Here is a 16,910-nt window from a genome sequence, read left to right as displayed (position 1 = left end):
GCCTGCCTCCTGCTCCCTCATCCAGCAACCCTCCACAGACACACCGTGGACAGTCTGTTCTCTACATTGTGATATGCCTATTCAAGTGAGGGGTTTATGCGTAATGCTGTAGAGAAATATTCAACTAAAAATCACACAGATTTTCATGGTCAAAAATTCAACACTTTTTATTTATTATAAATCAATACATTTTATATAAAAAGAGGACAAAGGGTGTCTGAAATAAAACCATTGTAGATGTAAACCAAACAGATCAGGCTATGGCCACCCTCTTACACTGAATCCCTATCACAGACTCTTGATTAACCAGCATGTCTAATTAACACTCAGTCACTCATCTCCCAAAACACCCTAGGCTATACTTAAGATCAATCTACAGTTTGGAGAAGAGGTTTCGAATAGGGGGAAAAAATAATGTGGCTGACATCAATTTCTCCGCAAAGTGTTCCAAAGTATAGCAGATTAGCATGCCGTTGCTTTTTGTGCAATTCATTACAACCATCACCAGCAGCAGTCAACATCATTTGTGAAGTGCGCACACACTTTTTTTCCTCTCTTTTGTATAGCAGTTCAAGGATGTGAAGATTCAAACTCCTGAAGGTAAAGAAGCTACGCTTTATTCGCCCAGTGTAATGGTCCTGAAAGAAATGCAGGTTTAGGCATCTTCTGTCAAATGACCAAAGACCTTTTTGTAGCTAATCTGTTGTGATACAGATTTCCTAAAATGAGATCAATGAGGCAGTTGAGAATAGCCAACATCATTGTGTTGTATACATTTAAGCTGTTCTTGAAAATAAGTGGACATCAATATGGTAGATGCTAGAGGTCAAAAGGGAGCACAGCAGCTGCTTAAACAAGCTAAGCTGCTCACTGCAGTAGTAGCACTCAAAAACACTCAACACAGAAGAGAGGGTGGGGCTGTTACCATGGAAACTAACTCAGATTTTAAGTGGATATTGATGCATACAAATCTAATTGTCATTTGTATTATTTTTAAAAACAAAAATGCCCTTGTGACAGAATTGTAATTCATTACTGTTTGCCTCGTAATTGCAGGCCAACAGTTGTGAAGGCAATACTAGTGCAACCAACTCATCTTCACAGCACTGCAAGATAAAAAGCATACAATCAAACGAAATTAGTCCGATCAAGATCATTTTCACTCACCCTGACCCTTATGGTAACTCTTGTGTTTGGGAGTAAGAAATTATTTGTAGACAGGCTACCAGATTTCCCTTCTTCTTTCATATAAACCATTTCTTTTACAAAACACTTCAGCAGTGTTACCAGATCAAGACTGTTTAAGAGATAATTGTGGGAAAACGTTATGGCTTTCTGTTGCCTGTTTTTAACACCAAGCTTTTACTGAGCTAACTCTGCGGGGTTATGGTAGGTAGGTGTACATTAAAATGGACCACATGTCCAATTACTAAAAAACACTTATGGGAGGAGAAAAAGTAAAACAATCACTTAAATAGAAGTGCTTAAAACATAACAGTTCTTAGAGCCCTTTCAAAAACCAAAAAAAAGTTGCAAAGCAGAAATCCCACCCCAACAGAAAAGGAGAGCGAAATGAACAGCTGTAATGGTAATACTAATATTCATCCAATGATTCACAGATGTACAGTTCACTTATAGGTCATATCCTTCTCTCGCTTACAAATATTTATTTTTTTCCTGGTCAGTGGCCCCCCCACGTCTGTGAGCCACGGCTTCCCTCTGTTTCAAGTCTATCTGTAGAGGGAGAACACTCTGTCTCAGTAAACTTCCCCTCTTCCTCTTTTGCCATCAGTGCCTGTTCCTCCTCTTTTTTCCGGCGCTCCAACTCCCACTCTACGAAGGTGTCAAAGAGGCTGGGCCAGGCCTCGTCCTCGCTGTAGTTGCTCAGGTCAGGCCCGATAGCCTGGGTGAAGTTCAGGAACATGTTCCACGTGTCCCTTGAGATGCCCCGAATACCTGAGGGGTTCTCCGCCAGAAAGTCCAGCCAGCGCTCCAGGATCGCAGGTGTGTCCTGTGTGAAAACCAGACGCCACAGGGCGATGGCGATCTCCCGCTGCAGTGAGCGCTGGCCCTCCTCAGCGTCCAGGCCAAACTGGAAGGTGAAGCGGTACAGGTCCTTGAAGTTCTCCTCACACTGGGCCTCCAGCAGCATGCAGGGGAAGCGTGAACAGATACCCTCGAGGCTGTCTGCCTGGATGGCCTTGCAGCCCTCAACAAACTCTTTCCTGATGACACCAACAAAACAGAACTGAATGTCAGAACATTACAAATAAAGTCAAGATGAGGTTCAGAGATCTAACATTTAGATAATAACCTTTATAATAAGACTAAGGCTGAATTAACAGTGCCATTTGCAAAAGGTACATTAACACCTTGTGAAAATATCCAATACAAACAACAGAGTAACTGTGTATAAAATCACTAGTAGCCCATAGCAGTTCAAGAAACGCATTGTAAACTTTACTGAAACATTGACTTCCGCATTGCAACTTAACCAAATGTTATTTTCACTTCAGTGTTGTGGCAGATAAACTTTATCTGACCCCTACAACAGTGTACGCTTTTCAGAGTTAAATGTAATATAAAGAGCTTCAGTAAGCAGCAGTTGACAATGAAACATGTTGGTTACCAGAGTGTGGTATTGTCCAAAGCCTCTGGATAGAAAAGTGCTGAGCTAAAAATCAGAGAGGGGGAGCAGGGACAAGTGACCCAGCCAGCAGGCAGCCCTATTCATCTCTAACAGTAACTGCAGAGCAGGATCCATTTCCTGTGTGCCCCCTACCTGACAGTCAGTAACTGAGCCTGGGAGTGTGGATTTGTATGGCTTTCTTTGTAAGGACTAGTTTGGATTTTACACGCTGGGAGTGAGACACTTTAGTAAAGTGAGGCCAGCTGGCTGGCTGTCATTTTCTGGCACACCTTGAAAATATTTGATTGGTATTAAGCACTGACTGTATATGAAGATGCAACGCTTGTTGACGTCACCCACAGGTTTACTGATCAGCAGTTTTGAAGCTCAGGATGTATTCCAATACCTATACTACTAGCCAAAAATACCAGGAAGTGCTACTACATCCTGTTGCAGTACGCAGGTCAGAATGCTTTTCTCACCATTCTGACTCACAATCCTCCACACAGTTACGTCACATTCATCACAGTGTCTCTCGCGAGTATAATCAAGCTTGAGCTGCCAAGTGCGCACAGACAAAATTACCCCTAATTTCGCATTTACAGACTGTGACAGATATATGACGAAGTCGCAGTATGCGTACAGAATAGAACAGTATGTACTTTATAAGGGATGCTGACTCTTCCTATCTCCTGACTAATTCAAAAATGATCAAAGAAGTGGAGTAGAGTTGAGGTAGGCCATGGACTGTCCTATATTGTAATCTACCTGTCAAGTAAAGTGACTGTGCCTTTAATAATACATCATTTTAAGCCTCAATTTTATTTAAATAGGTGCATTATATAAAAATGACTCCCACGTATAGCTGAACAGGAAAATTGGTAATTAAGACCAAAATCACTTATGTGCCAGGCTGTAAACATGTTTATTTCTACTGTAAAATAGGGCACATTGAGGTCGATGGGAGCTGAATCACTTTTGGAAGCCGACTAAAGTGGCCATTCAAGGAACTGTTTTTGGCACTTCCACCTTGGATTCATTTCTCAGACCTGGGGACTGCCGTTAAGACTTGGTGTTATGGTTAAAGGTACAATAAAGTTTAGGACAGCAGTTGGGCTTAGTTATTCAGATGTAATGTTAAGGATGGGGTGAAAGCCTTGGAAATGCTTCATGCCTGTGAATATCCTCACAGAGATACAAGTACAAGTGTGTAAGTGCTTTTAACTGTGCTGCTGAAAACTAAAAAGATGGGTGGATGAACCACTGTGCTGTTAAAGACTGAATATTAAACAGAGCAGGGAGGGGCAGCTGCTGCTATCTTTACAGAGTACACAGTAGTATGAATTGTAGTATATAGTGCTATCGCTCAAATTCCTCTGTAATTTGCTTATTGTGTGGTTTGTTTCTATAGTGGTACATTACAATAGACAATATGAGTTTAGGGGGGTGAGGAGAGTCTGTAATTGTGTTGTGTCAACCAGATAGTGAGTGTCACTGGATTATTTACGATACTAAAATGTTTCGTGAACGCCAATACCAGTATATCGTGACACCTCTAAGCAGAACCAATTATGAAACATACGCACTTGTAATTAACAAAAAAAATCCTCTACTTCTCAAAACAAAAGTTAGAAAAAGGGAAAAACAGTGTGACATTTATGATAGCTGTTTACTGTAGCCATCTTACACCTTCGCTTGAATGTGAAAATCTCAGGCTGCTGTTTCTTATCATTTATATAACAGCTTAGGCATTTACCCAAACTATTCTAATCATGTCCAAGTGATTAATTCCTTAATTGGATATCGGCAGTGGCGTGCAGAGAAGAGGGCCTGGTCAGAAAAACTGTGCCTTTCTCAGTGACTTACAGTAGTGTTCATGTGCAGTTCTGATCATATGGAGATGCGTCAACAGTCTGGCTTTACAACATGTAGGGGGTTGCCCCAACATGAGTCAAAGTTAATAAAGCCTGTCTACCTTAGGCGGGATGAGTTTTATCAGCTTTTAGGTTTACAGTACAGCGTTACACAACGACAGGGTGGAATTCTGTCTCATACATTTTTATATCCACATATTGTCATTAAAGGAAACTATCTTCTAGCGGAAGATAGCATCAAAGCTGGTGGAAGCAAGACAGCAAATGCTCTCTGTCTTTTTAAATGTCAACTTGACTTATCTCTTAACACAGCTGACATTAACCTGTATTTTGTTTCATTTTAGCAGACAATACTGTGATCGCAATATAACACATTTGTCTGCAGCATCAAGAGTTCTCCCTCTCTCCATCTTTTTGTCTAGCAGGGCCCACAGTAGTAGCAGGAGGCGCAACACTCATACTGTGCTTGCAAATCTGTCTTAGGAGGGTTTAAGGTGCTGTCAGACAGCAAACTGTAGCCGCCACCGCTGCCTCTGTTGTTTTCAATGTAAACATGACTGCAGCAGCGAGAAGCCAACTCGCCACTATGGCTTGCTATGTTACTGTGGTGATCACTGAAACCTCAGAGGGGGAAACAATACAGGAAGAGATTTCACAGGTACTGAGTCATCTGAATGACATCTCTTCACCAGGAAACAGAGACAGTTCAGTGAAGAGAGATGGTACCGGAGCAACATGAGCTGCAAAGTCTGATTATCCGATCTAGGACAACTCTATGATTCCGGTTTCAAAACTTTCTAGATTGGCTAATCATATCATATTACTAGCAATTTCCTCTATTTTAAGCCACAACCCACTCTATTTAGCTGCATGATTAGATTATACTATGCGGACAGCAGCAGCCTGAGGTGTACAGGCTGGTAGGATGAGAGGCAGCTGGGAGTCGCCACAGTGTTATGTCCTGATGTAGCGATGGCAACCTGAAGGCAGTTTTAATGTCATTTATTCACTGCAATGCGAAGTTATACAGCTGGAATGAATGAGGTACAGTGAGCAAAGGTTAGGACATAAATCGGGCTGACGGCAACCATTAAACAAACAAAAAAAAAATGTGATTGTCCTCATCCCAGAGGAATCCCTTCAAAGTTTACCACATGAGGTAATAGTGTTGACAGTATGAGGTAATAGTGTTGACAGTGTGTTACAGGGAAGAGAAGGACCAGTTTCATGAAGCAGGAATACCTTTACTGAATAAACTTAACTTTAAAAAAAAAAAAAAATTTAACATCATCCATGTTTGGGATATGACTTTTTTTTTTTACATTTTTCTAACAGTCTGACATGACGAAGCAGACAGGAGACAAAGGGAGAGTAACAGGTATGAGATGAAACAAAGGAACCTAACATGGGACGTCAACGCCCTAATGGTATGCACCTGAACCACTATGCCACCAGAACACCCAGGAAAATGGGCAATAAAATACCAGAGCAAATGTGGAATGTTTGATGCATCTAAATTTTAATACTCTTTGCGAGTCATCATAAGTGTTGGTAGATACTTGAAAATGTCATCCTGTCGGGTAATACAATGTCATCAGAAAGTAGTAAAGTTATGTGTTTTGTGGTTATCGGACAAAGGCATGCATCTGGACCCATATGAAATGCTCAATTGGAGCCAGTTCATGAGCAGTAGTCATGCTAGTTTATCCTGATCAACAAACACCACTAAAAACAACACGCCCCATTCCCTAATCCCTACCTTACCTTGTAAACTTGCACATGGTGGCTGCTTGAAACTTCCAGGCCAGAACAAGCACACGAAACTCTGCTGGGTCCACGCATAGATCGTTACAAAACCTCTCCATGCCCTCCTCCAAGATGTTGTCTTCCTGTTCATCCTTGTAGCAGCAGAACAGCTCCTCAATGCGCAGCACTGACAGCCCATCTCCATCCGAACACTCATCCTTGCATGGCCCCAAAGCAGGAATGATGGGTGTCTCCACTGTAACCTCTAAGGCTTTGGTGCCATTTGACAGCTCACTGGTGGCTTTGCTACATGGGGCACTCGGCTCTTCTTTGTGGCCCCCACCACCAGCACTGCCACTTTTCTTGTGGGACTTGGAACCGCTCTCCTTGTCTCCACTCTTACTGCCGAGGGAGGACGTCGGATTCTTACACTTGGTGACACACTGGCCCATGTCTTTCTCCCTGGTCCCTCTTCTGTCTTTCCTCCTCGCCTTCAGTCCCCGTCCGAACCGCCTAGACGCCTCTGCTCTGGCCTGGCGAGATGTCTCAACATACCCTCAAGCCTGAGGTGAAGAACAAGGAAAACTGTTAACTATCACGGAAGGTAGGTCCAAACTGTATCAGTCTTGTCCACAATAAAAAGGCAGAAGAACAAACTCATAATAAAAGGATTTTTGGACACTGGTGGTCAAGAAGCTAAGCTACCTGTGCCAAATCTGCCACGATCCAGGTCTTCAATTAGTAGACTTAATACCCCTAAAAAGTGACCAGAGAAAATAACAATTTATAGGTATACATACAATGCTTCCACAGGGCACATTACCAAAGAAACCTTGACCAAAAAAATACATGAAAAATTTCACTTGTAACCACAGAAACCACTGGCGTAAAACTACATTTGTGTCGAGATAAAAGATATGTAAAACATTAAAAGGAATTCTATTGGACGTTTTTGGTGCCACCAAAGTTTCAGCTGAAGAAAATGAAAATATTACAACATTTCTATACATTCATTTTATCATATACCTTAGCAGCTTCATTGCGTTTTTAATATTTGTTTTGATTATTTATTTTTCTCCATACGAATGGCTAGTGTACATTTAGCCGTGTCTATCTTTGCTTGGTATGATAAGTGAAAACAGAATTCAACAGAGGAAGTTTAATAATAGGAAGAACATACTTTACTATATACCAGCAGTAATGGCAGCAGACGACAAAAATGCAAGCACACAAATGATGAACTTACTAAAACAACAACCACTAGCCAAGACCATGATATTACGAAGGGTGTCTATTAAAACTGCAATATCTTTTCTATGACATTTACAGCATTTCCTTTATTACATGGACTTTATGTAGGCCAGTTATTTATGGAATTACTTCCAACATTTGGCAGCATAACATATATGTACAAGAGTTTCCTCAGGTTAGAGATTGAAACTGAGATTAAAAAAGCTTTGACATGACTACTTGGCTATTTATGTTCCTTTTTATGGCATTCAAAGGCTTTAAAAGTTGCACAAATGTGCACTGAATGGATAAGGGGAATAATGTGACACTGAACACTGACTTTGTAGAAGTTGTGAGATGTCTGGAAAGTTCATTTCTAAATCTTCCCAATAAACACTACCATGGTAACTGAGATTGTGACTGGTAAGTGATTAAACAATAAAAATAATTTAAAAGTAACAGAAAGATAGGAACATAAGATACTGAACAAATTGTAAGTAGCTAAAATAAAGCAAGTATTCTCGACTTTTACCTACCCATTTATTCAACATTGCCTGGTTTTATATGCTGCTTGGTTGCAGCTCCTTTAGCAGCAATAACAGCTTCCAATCGCTTTGGATAGCCAGCAACGAGTTTTGCGCAATGGTCCTTGGACAGTTTTGCCCACTCCTCTTTGCAATACTGCTCCAGCTGAGTCAGGTTACTTGGTGACCTTTGGTGGACGGCAATCTTCAGATCCCTCCCCATGTTTCCTATCGGGTTGAGATCTGGGCTTTGACTGGGCCAGTGTAGAACCTTCACTTTCTTCTTCCTGAGCCATTCTTGTGTCACTCGAGCCGTATGTTTTGGATCATTATCCTGTTGAAAGGTGAACTTCCTCCCAAGGTTCAGGCTTTTTGCAGACTTGAAGAGGTTTTTCTCCAGGATGTCAATATATTTTGCACTATTCATAATCCCTTGCACACGGACAAGCTCACCAGGACCGGAGGAAGAGAAACAGCCCCAGAGCATTATGCTCCCACTTCCATGTTTCATGGTAGGGATGGTATGAGCCGGATCATCAGCTGTGTTGGCTTTGCGCCATACGTACTTCTTGGTGTTCAGGCCAAAAAGTTCTATTTTCGTTTCATCTGACCAGATCACACTTTCCCACATCGCAGGAGTGTCTTTCAGATGTGTGGTAGCATACTGCAAACGAGCCTTGAGATGTTGTTTCTTCAGATATGGCTTCTTCTTTGCGACACGCCCATAGAGACCTTCCTTGTGTAAAGTGCGGGATATTGTGGACTTGTGTACGTTAGTCCCAGCACCCTGGAGAGACTTCTTCAGGTCTTCAAGAGTGACGGAGGGGTTTGCTCTGGCTTCCCTGAGCAGTTTCATCTTGCCTTTTGCCGTGATCTTGGAGGGACGCCCTGTTCTCCGGAGGTTCATAGTGGTACCATGGCGCTTCCACTTCTGGACCAGTGATGCAACAGTACTTTTTGGCACATTGAGTGAACTTGCGATGGCTACATAGCTTTGCCCATCTCTATGCTTCTCTACAACTTTCTTTCTCAGGTCTTCTGACAGCTCCTTGGACTTCATGACTTTTGTCTGCTGACAACCATGGGATGACTGTGGACAGGTGAATATTGGGCACTATTTATAGGGAGAAATCAAGCCTATACAAGTCACAAGTGACTGAATACAGTCCTGTGACACTGTGATGCAATAGTTTATAGTGTGCAATCATTTTTGACTCAAAATAACATCTTCGGTGCAAAGGTGTGAATACTTTTGCAACAATGAAATACAGACTTTTGCAATCTATTCATAGTAAAGAGTGTTTACGAACAAAAACAGTGATGGATTGTTGTGTCTGTGCTATTTCCTTTCATATAAACAGGTGAAACTCACTTTTGCTTTATTCTGTTCTGAGAAATTGAGTTTTGGTCATGGGCGTGAATACTTTTGCAACCCACTGTATATGTACAAGAGTTTCCTCAGGTTAGAGATTGAAACTGAGATTAAAAAAGCTTTGACATGACTACTTGGCTATTTATGTTCCTTTTTATGGCATTCAAAGGCTTTAAAAGTTGCACAAATGTGCACTGAATGGATAAGGGGAATAATGTGACACTGAACACCGACTTTGTAGAAGTTGTAAGATGTCTGGGAAGTTCATTTCTAAATCTTCCCAATAAACACTACCATGGTAACTGAGATTGTGACTGGTAAGTGATTAAACAATAAAAATAATTTAAAAGTAACAGAAAGATAGGAACATAAGATACTGAACAAATTGCAAGAAGCTAAAATACAGCAAGTATTCTCGACTTTTACCTACCCATTTATTCAACATTGCCTGGTTTTATATGTAGATGTTCCTGCAGTTATTGTTTCTGCTGTCACATCTACACACACACAAATGTATGAGGCGATCATGTGTTTGATAATAAAGTAGCTGATTAGGATGTGACTTACAGACAGTCCTTCTGATGGCATTGTCTTTCTATTCTGCTCCATCACTGTGACCTTGACATCTGCAGTGCTGAAAAGACACATTATATTGTCATCACAAGCAGAAAGTGATAGCTCATCATTCCCAAACCTGCAGGACTATTTCTGTCACCATGTTATGAATATGTGATTTGAGCACGACCAAACAGCTTGCCCTATTGCAGGATTATTCAGTAACTGATTTATAACTACACAGATGGTTCATAGTATTTTCCTCTAAAACACATTTGGCACTAGCAGGAGTAGTACATTTCTTGTTCTAAGACTTCGTGCATATCGTCAGGTGAGGGCAGACTCGCTTAGTCCTGCATCGTCTCTACTGTAAACCCCACAACTTCTGGTTTCTGCTCAAAGAAACTTCTACTCATTTCTGCGATCACTGATTGTGTCCAGCCATGATCCTTGGCCTCACAATAATAAGACAATCCATGTTCCGTATCGGGGCAAACGACCACCGATCATCAGTGCACATGTATGGGCAAATCTCTCACAGGTCTAATCAGGCCAACTTCACCTCACCAACATGAGATGGACGTCTGAAGGCCTGCTTATTACATTAAAATTTTAGCTAAACATCATCCACAATAAGATAGCATGACAGTTAAGCAAACACTAAGTAATCTAGTAACCAATCCGTTAGATTAACCAGCTTGTTAGCTCACCCTAAAAACTGTCCCAGATAAAGTTAAGCTACACCACGAACACTGCAACACTCTCGTCAAAAGGCCATTTGAAGTTAAATCTGATAACGGAGCTCAACTAACATCAGCACTATTTTAACAAGTTATGTCCGTTACCAAGTGTCGAGCACAAACAGGATCAAGTGGGCTTAACAGCACATGTACAACACTCACAAATGTCATGTAAACAGGGTGTTGGTTATCATTTACAGCTGCTTATTTACACAATTACACGCTACTTTAAATAGTGGGTGTTGTTAAATTGTTGTGGTCCGTCACCGGGCCATTTAACATCCGAACTGCCTGGCCCGGGCGACGTCGCCATAGCTAGCTAGCATCAGCTCGGTTAACTAAAAGTTAGCTATCGGCTATGCTAGGTCTTTTTCGATTAAGACATCGAGAAATACCACAATCAATGCTCCTCGTAAAGAAACTTACCTCTCTGGAGAATTCTCTTGTGTGGAATTTGGATGTACATCACTTCGGGAATGCCAGTACAAATTAAATAGTTAAATAAGTTGGCCGAAATACCATATACGACCAGAAACGAACTGAGGCAAACTCGTCGCGTTAACTCAGATTGCTAGCTAACTAGCTGGCAGCTGACAAAAAAAAAAAAAAACTTCCACATCAATGTCGAATTCTTTTCAGCCTTTAGAGAAAAATAAGTTGCCAGCTAGCAACCTGAGTTTGCTTTTGAATCCATTTTTCTATTGTGTTCGCTCTCTGGAGTGAGTTAAAAGACCATCTCGGACTAAAGCAGCCAATTTCTTTGTGCTTCCCCCTTTTAGTCATTGAGTGTAGCTACATTATGGACATTTTCCTGCATCACTTCCTCCCTGCCTACAAGCGACCAACAGCTGATCTCCATCTGAGCGACGATAAGATACATCTCCTAATTTTAACCAAGTTAAGTATTTGTAATACAGACGGACACGTTGTGATAAAAACACCAACTAAAGCACGTGTTTTGTCGATGACATTTTATAAGATCACCGAGAGAATAATATTCAATATTGGGAAATGCGTCGCAAGCCCGTTATAACTCAAATTAAAAGGCTAAAATCGAACGTATAAACAGTGGGTATCGATATTTTTTCTGATAATTTAAAAAAGTGAGACAGCTGCAACTTTATCCACGAATGAAAGTAGAGGTGTTCGTTTATATTTATGTGTTTATTCGCTTCCCGATTAGCAGCCTGCTCAGGTGAAACGTCATCATTATGCGACAGCTGTGTTTCTGCTGCCCTAGCGAGCTGCTGCCAAACTAGCCTCTTCTCCAGACGCGGTCGGTAGGTCAAGTTTTGTAATGGTAAACAAAATGTGAGTAGTGACAACGCAAATGTGAGTCGTTTATGTGACTGGCACTAATATCGTTATTATTTAAATCTGCGTCCTTTGCTTGAAGATAGCTCAGTTTGTGCTGTCAAAATGAGGTTCAATGATAGCTGGCTTAATGTTTACAAGTGATGCTAAAGTATTCTGTAGGGGAAAGATTAAGGAGTACAAATGCTCTAATAGCATCGTTGTATGACCTCCGTTTATGGCAACACTTATCAGAACATATAATTAATACCTTATAGTGAGTTGTGTAACATTTTTTTTAAAGAAACAGTGCAGTACAATGCAGCACAATACAATGTAAAGATAATCGCCAGGAGGCTACAAACATTCAGGGGCTACACCTTAGAACATTACACTGCACCAATATATTAAAAAGAGCACACAAATCAAGAGTCTTAATGACTTTCATATTAGTGGAATGTCTAATAGTTTTAATATATTGTTTGACTTCATTATCAAAGATGGAAAAAAGTGGTTTCTGATTAATGTATCGACATTTGTGGATATGCCATTTGGCTAAATATATAATAAGATTAATAATGTAAAATTGTTTTTTTGTTGTTGTTTTTTTTTTGGCAGATGGATAGTCAGTGAAGCCAAACAATATATGTTCAAAGCACAAGGAAAAATCTGATTCAATACAAGTAGAAATCAATTTGCAGATATCTTCCCATAATTTGGTGGAGAAGGGGCAAGACCAAAATAAATGAAATACATCTTCAGAGTGTCCTTCACAGAAAGAGCAAACTATATCTATGTCTCTTTTGAATCGTTGCAAAAAGAATTTTGATGGGTAAAATCTGTGAATTATTTTAAAAGATACTTCTTTTACTTTATTATTTATCATATATCTAGCTGGCAGGTTCCACGTCTTTTTCCAGTTAAGGTTGTTAATAAAGGTGTTCCAATAAGATACCACATATGGGACTGATATGACATCTTTCTGAAATAATGAGCATATACGACAATTACTATTGCTTGTTGAGGAGGAACAAATTTGACCAATTTTAAGTTTGGTTGGATCAATGGGTAATAATGTTGTAGAGTCGTGTAACAGTTACTTAAGGTTGTGTTTGGGAAACAGCTCAATGTTCGTTTTAGTGGCATCTAGCATTGAATAAAAGGAACACTCAAAGCTGGACAACAGACCAGACTCGTCAAACAGAGGAACTAGATTTACAGGGGCCCCAGATGTCTATGATTCTCTACTGGATTTGGTAGTTTTATCAACTGCAAAACTGAGGTACAACACCAACAAGTTATGTCCTATATTACACTGAAAATTTTTAAAACACCAGGTAATATTTGATCAAATTCTGTCCCTTCTAGTCAACACAGGGATGTTGAATATCTGTTTGTTCCGCACACAGCATCTTGACAACAGAATGGATGTCATGAAGCAACTAAGTACGCCCTGTATTTGATATAATGACGGGCAGCTCAAGAGTGGTGTCACTGATCAGAAATCACAAGTCAGTAATGAGTCACACATCTGTGACGCATAACTATAATGAGATTGTCGGTGTTGGCTTGTTGAGTGTTGTCCCACATTTCCTGAAGGGTTTGGCGAAGTTGGCGGGCATTTTAGGGCACAGGATTATGTTGAACATGTTCAACTAGAGCAGCATGCAAGCAGACTGTCATACCATGATGTCTGAAATAACCTCTTAGATGACAAACAGTGGAGTTGTGGACATTTAAGTGCCTTTGTTATCTGTGGCATCCTTTCATTTAAATAAAGCAGCATTTTAAGGTGGCCTATTGTAGTCAGTGGTCAAAAGTGGTGTTCTTTAGAGCCACATCTGTCTAAATTTACCCTTTCCTAACAGAACAATAGATGAGATTGTTAGCTTTTTCTCGAAGTTAGAAAAGTGTGCTAATTAATCCTGTTGCCCCGTCATGCAGAGGGGCAGCTTTGTTGTTTTGTGTTTGTTCATTTTTTTCACATGATACATATTAGTAAATCTAAAATTAAATTAAGTTTTTCTTAAATTAAATTTCCACACATTTCCTGTGACACTTTTTGTTTCATTGTCTTTCAGAGCTGTCTGATTTTGTGGTCTCTGGGCAAATAACGACCCTGCCCCATTAAGTTGGTGTATGGACTATACTTAATGGAAAAAAATCAAACACCACACCAAAGAAAATTTAAAAGCCTTTACTAAATGAGCCCACCATCTGTGCATTTCAATGTATCTAATTATAGGGAATAATTTTTGCAAATGTATTAAATTGGGTCTGGAAGCACAAAATGGACAATAAAATACAATTACTAGGGTTTGCAATGTTCTCTCCTTGAATTGCCTTCATTGTGCAGGCATCTGTTTTTTTCTCAGATTTTGAGCCCTGATGACGGCCTCCACTCGCAGTACAGTGTTGTCGCTATACAGGCGTGTGATTCGCATCGCCCGAACCTGGCAGGCGCAGAGCGGTGTTACAAGTGACACAGAGACTGAGAGGAAGTACATAGTTCAGGAGGCCCACACTCTGTTCAGACAGAACCAGCAGGTGTGAAAAACAATACAACAATAGAAATGTAAAAACAGTGGTAGTAGTCATTTTATATCATGTTGTACGACTAATCCTTAGTCCTTTGTTTTCAGCTTGAAGATCAAGAATTAATAAAGAGGTGTATAGAAGAATGTGAAGCAAGGATAGAAATAGGTAAGAGTGAAAAGATACTGCAAGTTTTACTGAACTAAGCTTCATCCTGTGCAGTAGCACTATTTTTTTGTTTTTTGCTTTCCATGAATTTCAGGGTGGTTTTATGATTTATGACTTGTTTAGCCTGAAGTCATTAATAAGCATCCTGAGTGGCAAGTTGGGCCAAATTTAATGAAACATCCAAAAGGTGCTGACTTGTTAAGTCATGCATGTTAAGTGATGCTACTGTCAAATGCTCGTACAACATTTCTTTAATTTTTGGTCATTTAGAGCAGATGTCAGCCCAGCAGGTTGCTTGACAGCCGTGTCAACCAGTGTGAAGAAGCGTCTTTCATGGGGTGACTGAGCAAGTTCAGCTGAAAATCTTGAGTGTTTCAGCATGAATAAGCAGAGGAGTAAACACTGATCTGAATGTTTTCGACAAAATAATCTTTGTAGACTGCAGAAAAAGCAGAACTATCATTAGTCAAGTGAAATACAAGCCTGCTGTAATAACTGGTGCAAATAAGATCAGTTAACTGTTATGCTCCTCCATGCTTGATGATTTGTTTTTGTTACATTAGAAGAGATTAGTTCAGTTATGGGCAAATGGAATTTTCCACTCCTTTGATTTTTGTAGCTACCTTAGTGGTTGATATAACATTGACATCTGTCACTGACACAGTGTTATTTTACAGGTCTACATTATAGGAACCCATATCCAAGGGCTGTAAGTAATAACCATATGTTATATACAGATTCAAAATTAAATATTCTTTCTGTTTGGTTGAGATATTTAATGTTATTACCGTATTTTATTCTCCGATTGCTCCTACAGACCTACTTACCACCGCTGGGACTGGCAACACAGAAGGGCAGGAAGCTGCGAGCACAGCAGCGCCTGAGGAAGCAGGCCAAGCCAATTTACTTACAATCACATGACGAGACCTGATGCTTGATATCCTTGATCCTCGCCAAGAGTTCAAGTTACCAAGGACAGGAAACTAGAGTGCAGTCACAAGCTGATCTTGTGCGCTGAATTGTCGCAAGCACTCACTGATGCAAGAACGCTCATCATTCAGGGAAAAGCCATTTTTCATTGTTTTTTTTTTTTTTTTTTTTTACCATGAACACGAGTTGTAACTGTAGGGGATGTTTCAAATGTCTAAATCAAGTTGTAAAATTTATTTATACTTATGTCTAAATACTGATTATTGTTCATTTGAGTAACAAAGTGTCTTGATGTGAGGGATTTCTGACCTGTTCAGTATGTGGTCTCGTGATGAAGCCCAGTGATGGAATTCTCAATGAAATAAAATAAATTTTGTTATTCTAAGACTGATGCTTGGCTGCATATTTGATCAAAATGTGTTAACAGTCCACCTCTCCTGAGAAAAATTCTAAATATATTTTTTAAGGAATAAAGTTTTAGTGAAAAGGCGCAACAGAGATGTGAGAAAGGTGACACAGTTCCTCAACGGTAATGGTTTCACAAGCAGAAAATGATGGATCAGTTGAAGCTTAAATTTATTCCCATGCAAGTGACCTTTCTTGTTATTCAGAAAATCTGAAATGAGCGGTGCAGAGACAACTGAATAAAAAATTCAGGGCTATTTTTGTGCATGATGATGTTCTTCCACTGAAGTCATAAAACTTAAAGAGGAAGGTACAAAACAGTAAAAGGCTTCTTATGTACGTCTCTATCTCTAAGACATCTACAGAAAGAACATGCAGTAATAACATGAAGCACCTGTTTGCTTTAAATAGTGTAGATGGCACTGAGACACGAATATCACCACAAAGACCGTGGAGAAGCTGTTCTGGCGGTTTTGATCATGTCACAGATCTTATCATCAGCAGATGGAGTTTGTCCCAGAATTGCAAACTGTGGTAAATGTGCCTCAAACTGAATCTAAACGCCTTCCTTTTTTTTTAAACAGTCAAGCACATGACGTGACTGACTGTCTGCTCTGAGGAGGCTGCAGAAGGAGAGGCGAGATGTTAACTGTTAAACTACGCTGCACTTAGATTTCACACTTGAACATCTGGTCTAAAAATATAAGAGATTTGTTTCTTTTTAGGAATGAAGTCACAATTAACTGCTGCACTGGAGATTTTGGCAACAATATACTACATCTGTCTACTATTCAGTATCCTCCTATACCCCATTATTTTGTGTGAAGGAAAGTTTCCTACTGACAGAAGAACAGACAGGAATCAGATTTACATGTTTATTTTCTCTACCATCATATTGAAAATGAGTGA

At 40.0% G+C, this 16,910-nt stretch overlaps 2 protein-coding genes across 4 annotated transcripts; one reads left to right on the top strand and one right to left on the bottom strand.

Moving 5' to 3' along the window:
* Positions 1 to 149: 149 nt before the first annotated feature.
* dcun1d3 (defective in cullin neddylation 1 domain containing 3) lies at positions 150 to 11,525 on the bottom strand. 2 transcript variants are annotated; one of them, XM_023291407.3, is made up of 5 exons: positions 11,097 to 11,489; positions 9,943 to 10,009; positions 6,955 to 7,005; positions 6,268 to 6,812; positions 150 to 2,225 (listed from the first exon to the last, which is right to left on the bottom strand). In XM_023291407.3, the coding sequence occupies exons 4-5, from the start codon at positions 6,699 to 6,701 to the stop codon at positions 1,682 to 1,684; spliced, it is 978 nt and encodes a 325-aa protein (XP_023147175.2). In that variant the 5' UTR covers positions 6,702 to 6,812; positions 6,955 to 7,005; positions 9,943 to 10,009; positions 11,097 to 11,489; the 3' UTR covers positions 150 to 1,681. The 2 variants fall into 2 exon arrangements, 1 of the variants encoding a protein (XP_023147175.2); XR_008599537.1 differs by lacking the exon at positions 150 to 2,225 and adding an exon at positions 8,016 to 9,093 and having other exon boundaries at positions 6,714 to 6,812; positions 11,097 to 11,525.
* Positions 11,526 to 11,866: 341 nt separating this feature from the next.
* lyrm1 (LYR motif containing 1) lies at positions 11,867 to 15,987 on the top strand. Of its 2 annotated transcripts, none has more exons than XM_055004704.1 (5): positions 11,867 to 11,950; positions 14,339 to 14,510; positions 14,606 to 14,666; positions 15,344 to 15,375; positions 15,484 to 15,987. In XM_055004704.1, the coding sequence occupies exons 2-5, from the start codon at positions 14,352 to 14,354 to the stop codon at positions 15,595 to 15,597; spliced, it is 366 nt and encodes a 121-aa protein (XP_054860679.1). In that variant the 5' UTR covers positions 11,867 to 11,950; positions 14,339 to 14,351; the 3' UTR covers positions 15,598 to 15,987. The 2 variants fall into 2 exon arrangements, with proteins under 2 accessions (XP_054860679.1, XP_054860678.1); XM_055004703.1 differs by having other exon boundaries at positions 11,895 to 12,002.
* The last annotated feature ends 923 nt before the right edge of the window (positions 15,988 to 16,910 follow it).

The sequence above is a fragment of the Amphiprion ocellaris genome, chromosome 18 (assembly GCF_022539595.1).
Source record: "Amphiprion ocellaris isolate individual 3 ecotype Okinawa chromosome 18, ASM2253959v1, whole genome shotgun sequence".
NCBI lineage: Eukaryota > Metazoa > Chordata > Actinopteri > Pomacentridae > Amphiprion > Amphiprion ocellaris.
Note: the sequence above shows the minus strand (reverse complement) of the source record. Positions and strands in the feature narration are given on the sequence as shown.

Coding starts and splice junctions, on each gene's coding strand:
- dcun1d3 (XM_023291407.3), bottom strand. CDS start 6,701: ATGGGCCAGTGTGTCACCAAGTGTAAGAATCCGACGTCCTCCCTCGGC. Junction 2,226..6,267: donor ACCATGTGCAAGTTTACAAG/GTAAGGTAGGGA, acceptor TGGTGTCATCAG/GAAAGAGTTTGTTGAGGGCT.
- lyrm1 (XM_055004704.1), top strand. CDS start 14,352: ATGACGGCCTCCACTCGCAGTACAGTGTTGTCGCTATACAGGCGTGTG. Junction 14,511..14,605: donor TGTTCAGACAGAACCAGCAG/GTGTGAAAAACA, acceptor CTTTGTTTTCAG/CTTGAAGATCAAGAATTAAT. Junction 15,376..15,483: donor GGAACCCATATCCAAGGGCT/GTAAGTAATAAC, acceptor TTGCTCCTACAG/ACCTACTTACCACCGCTGGG.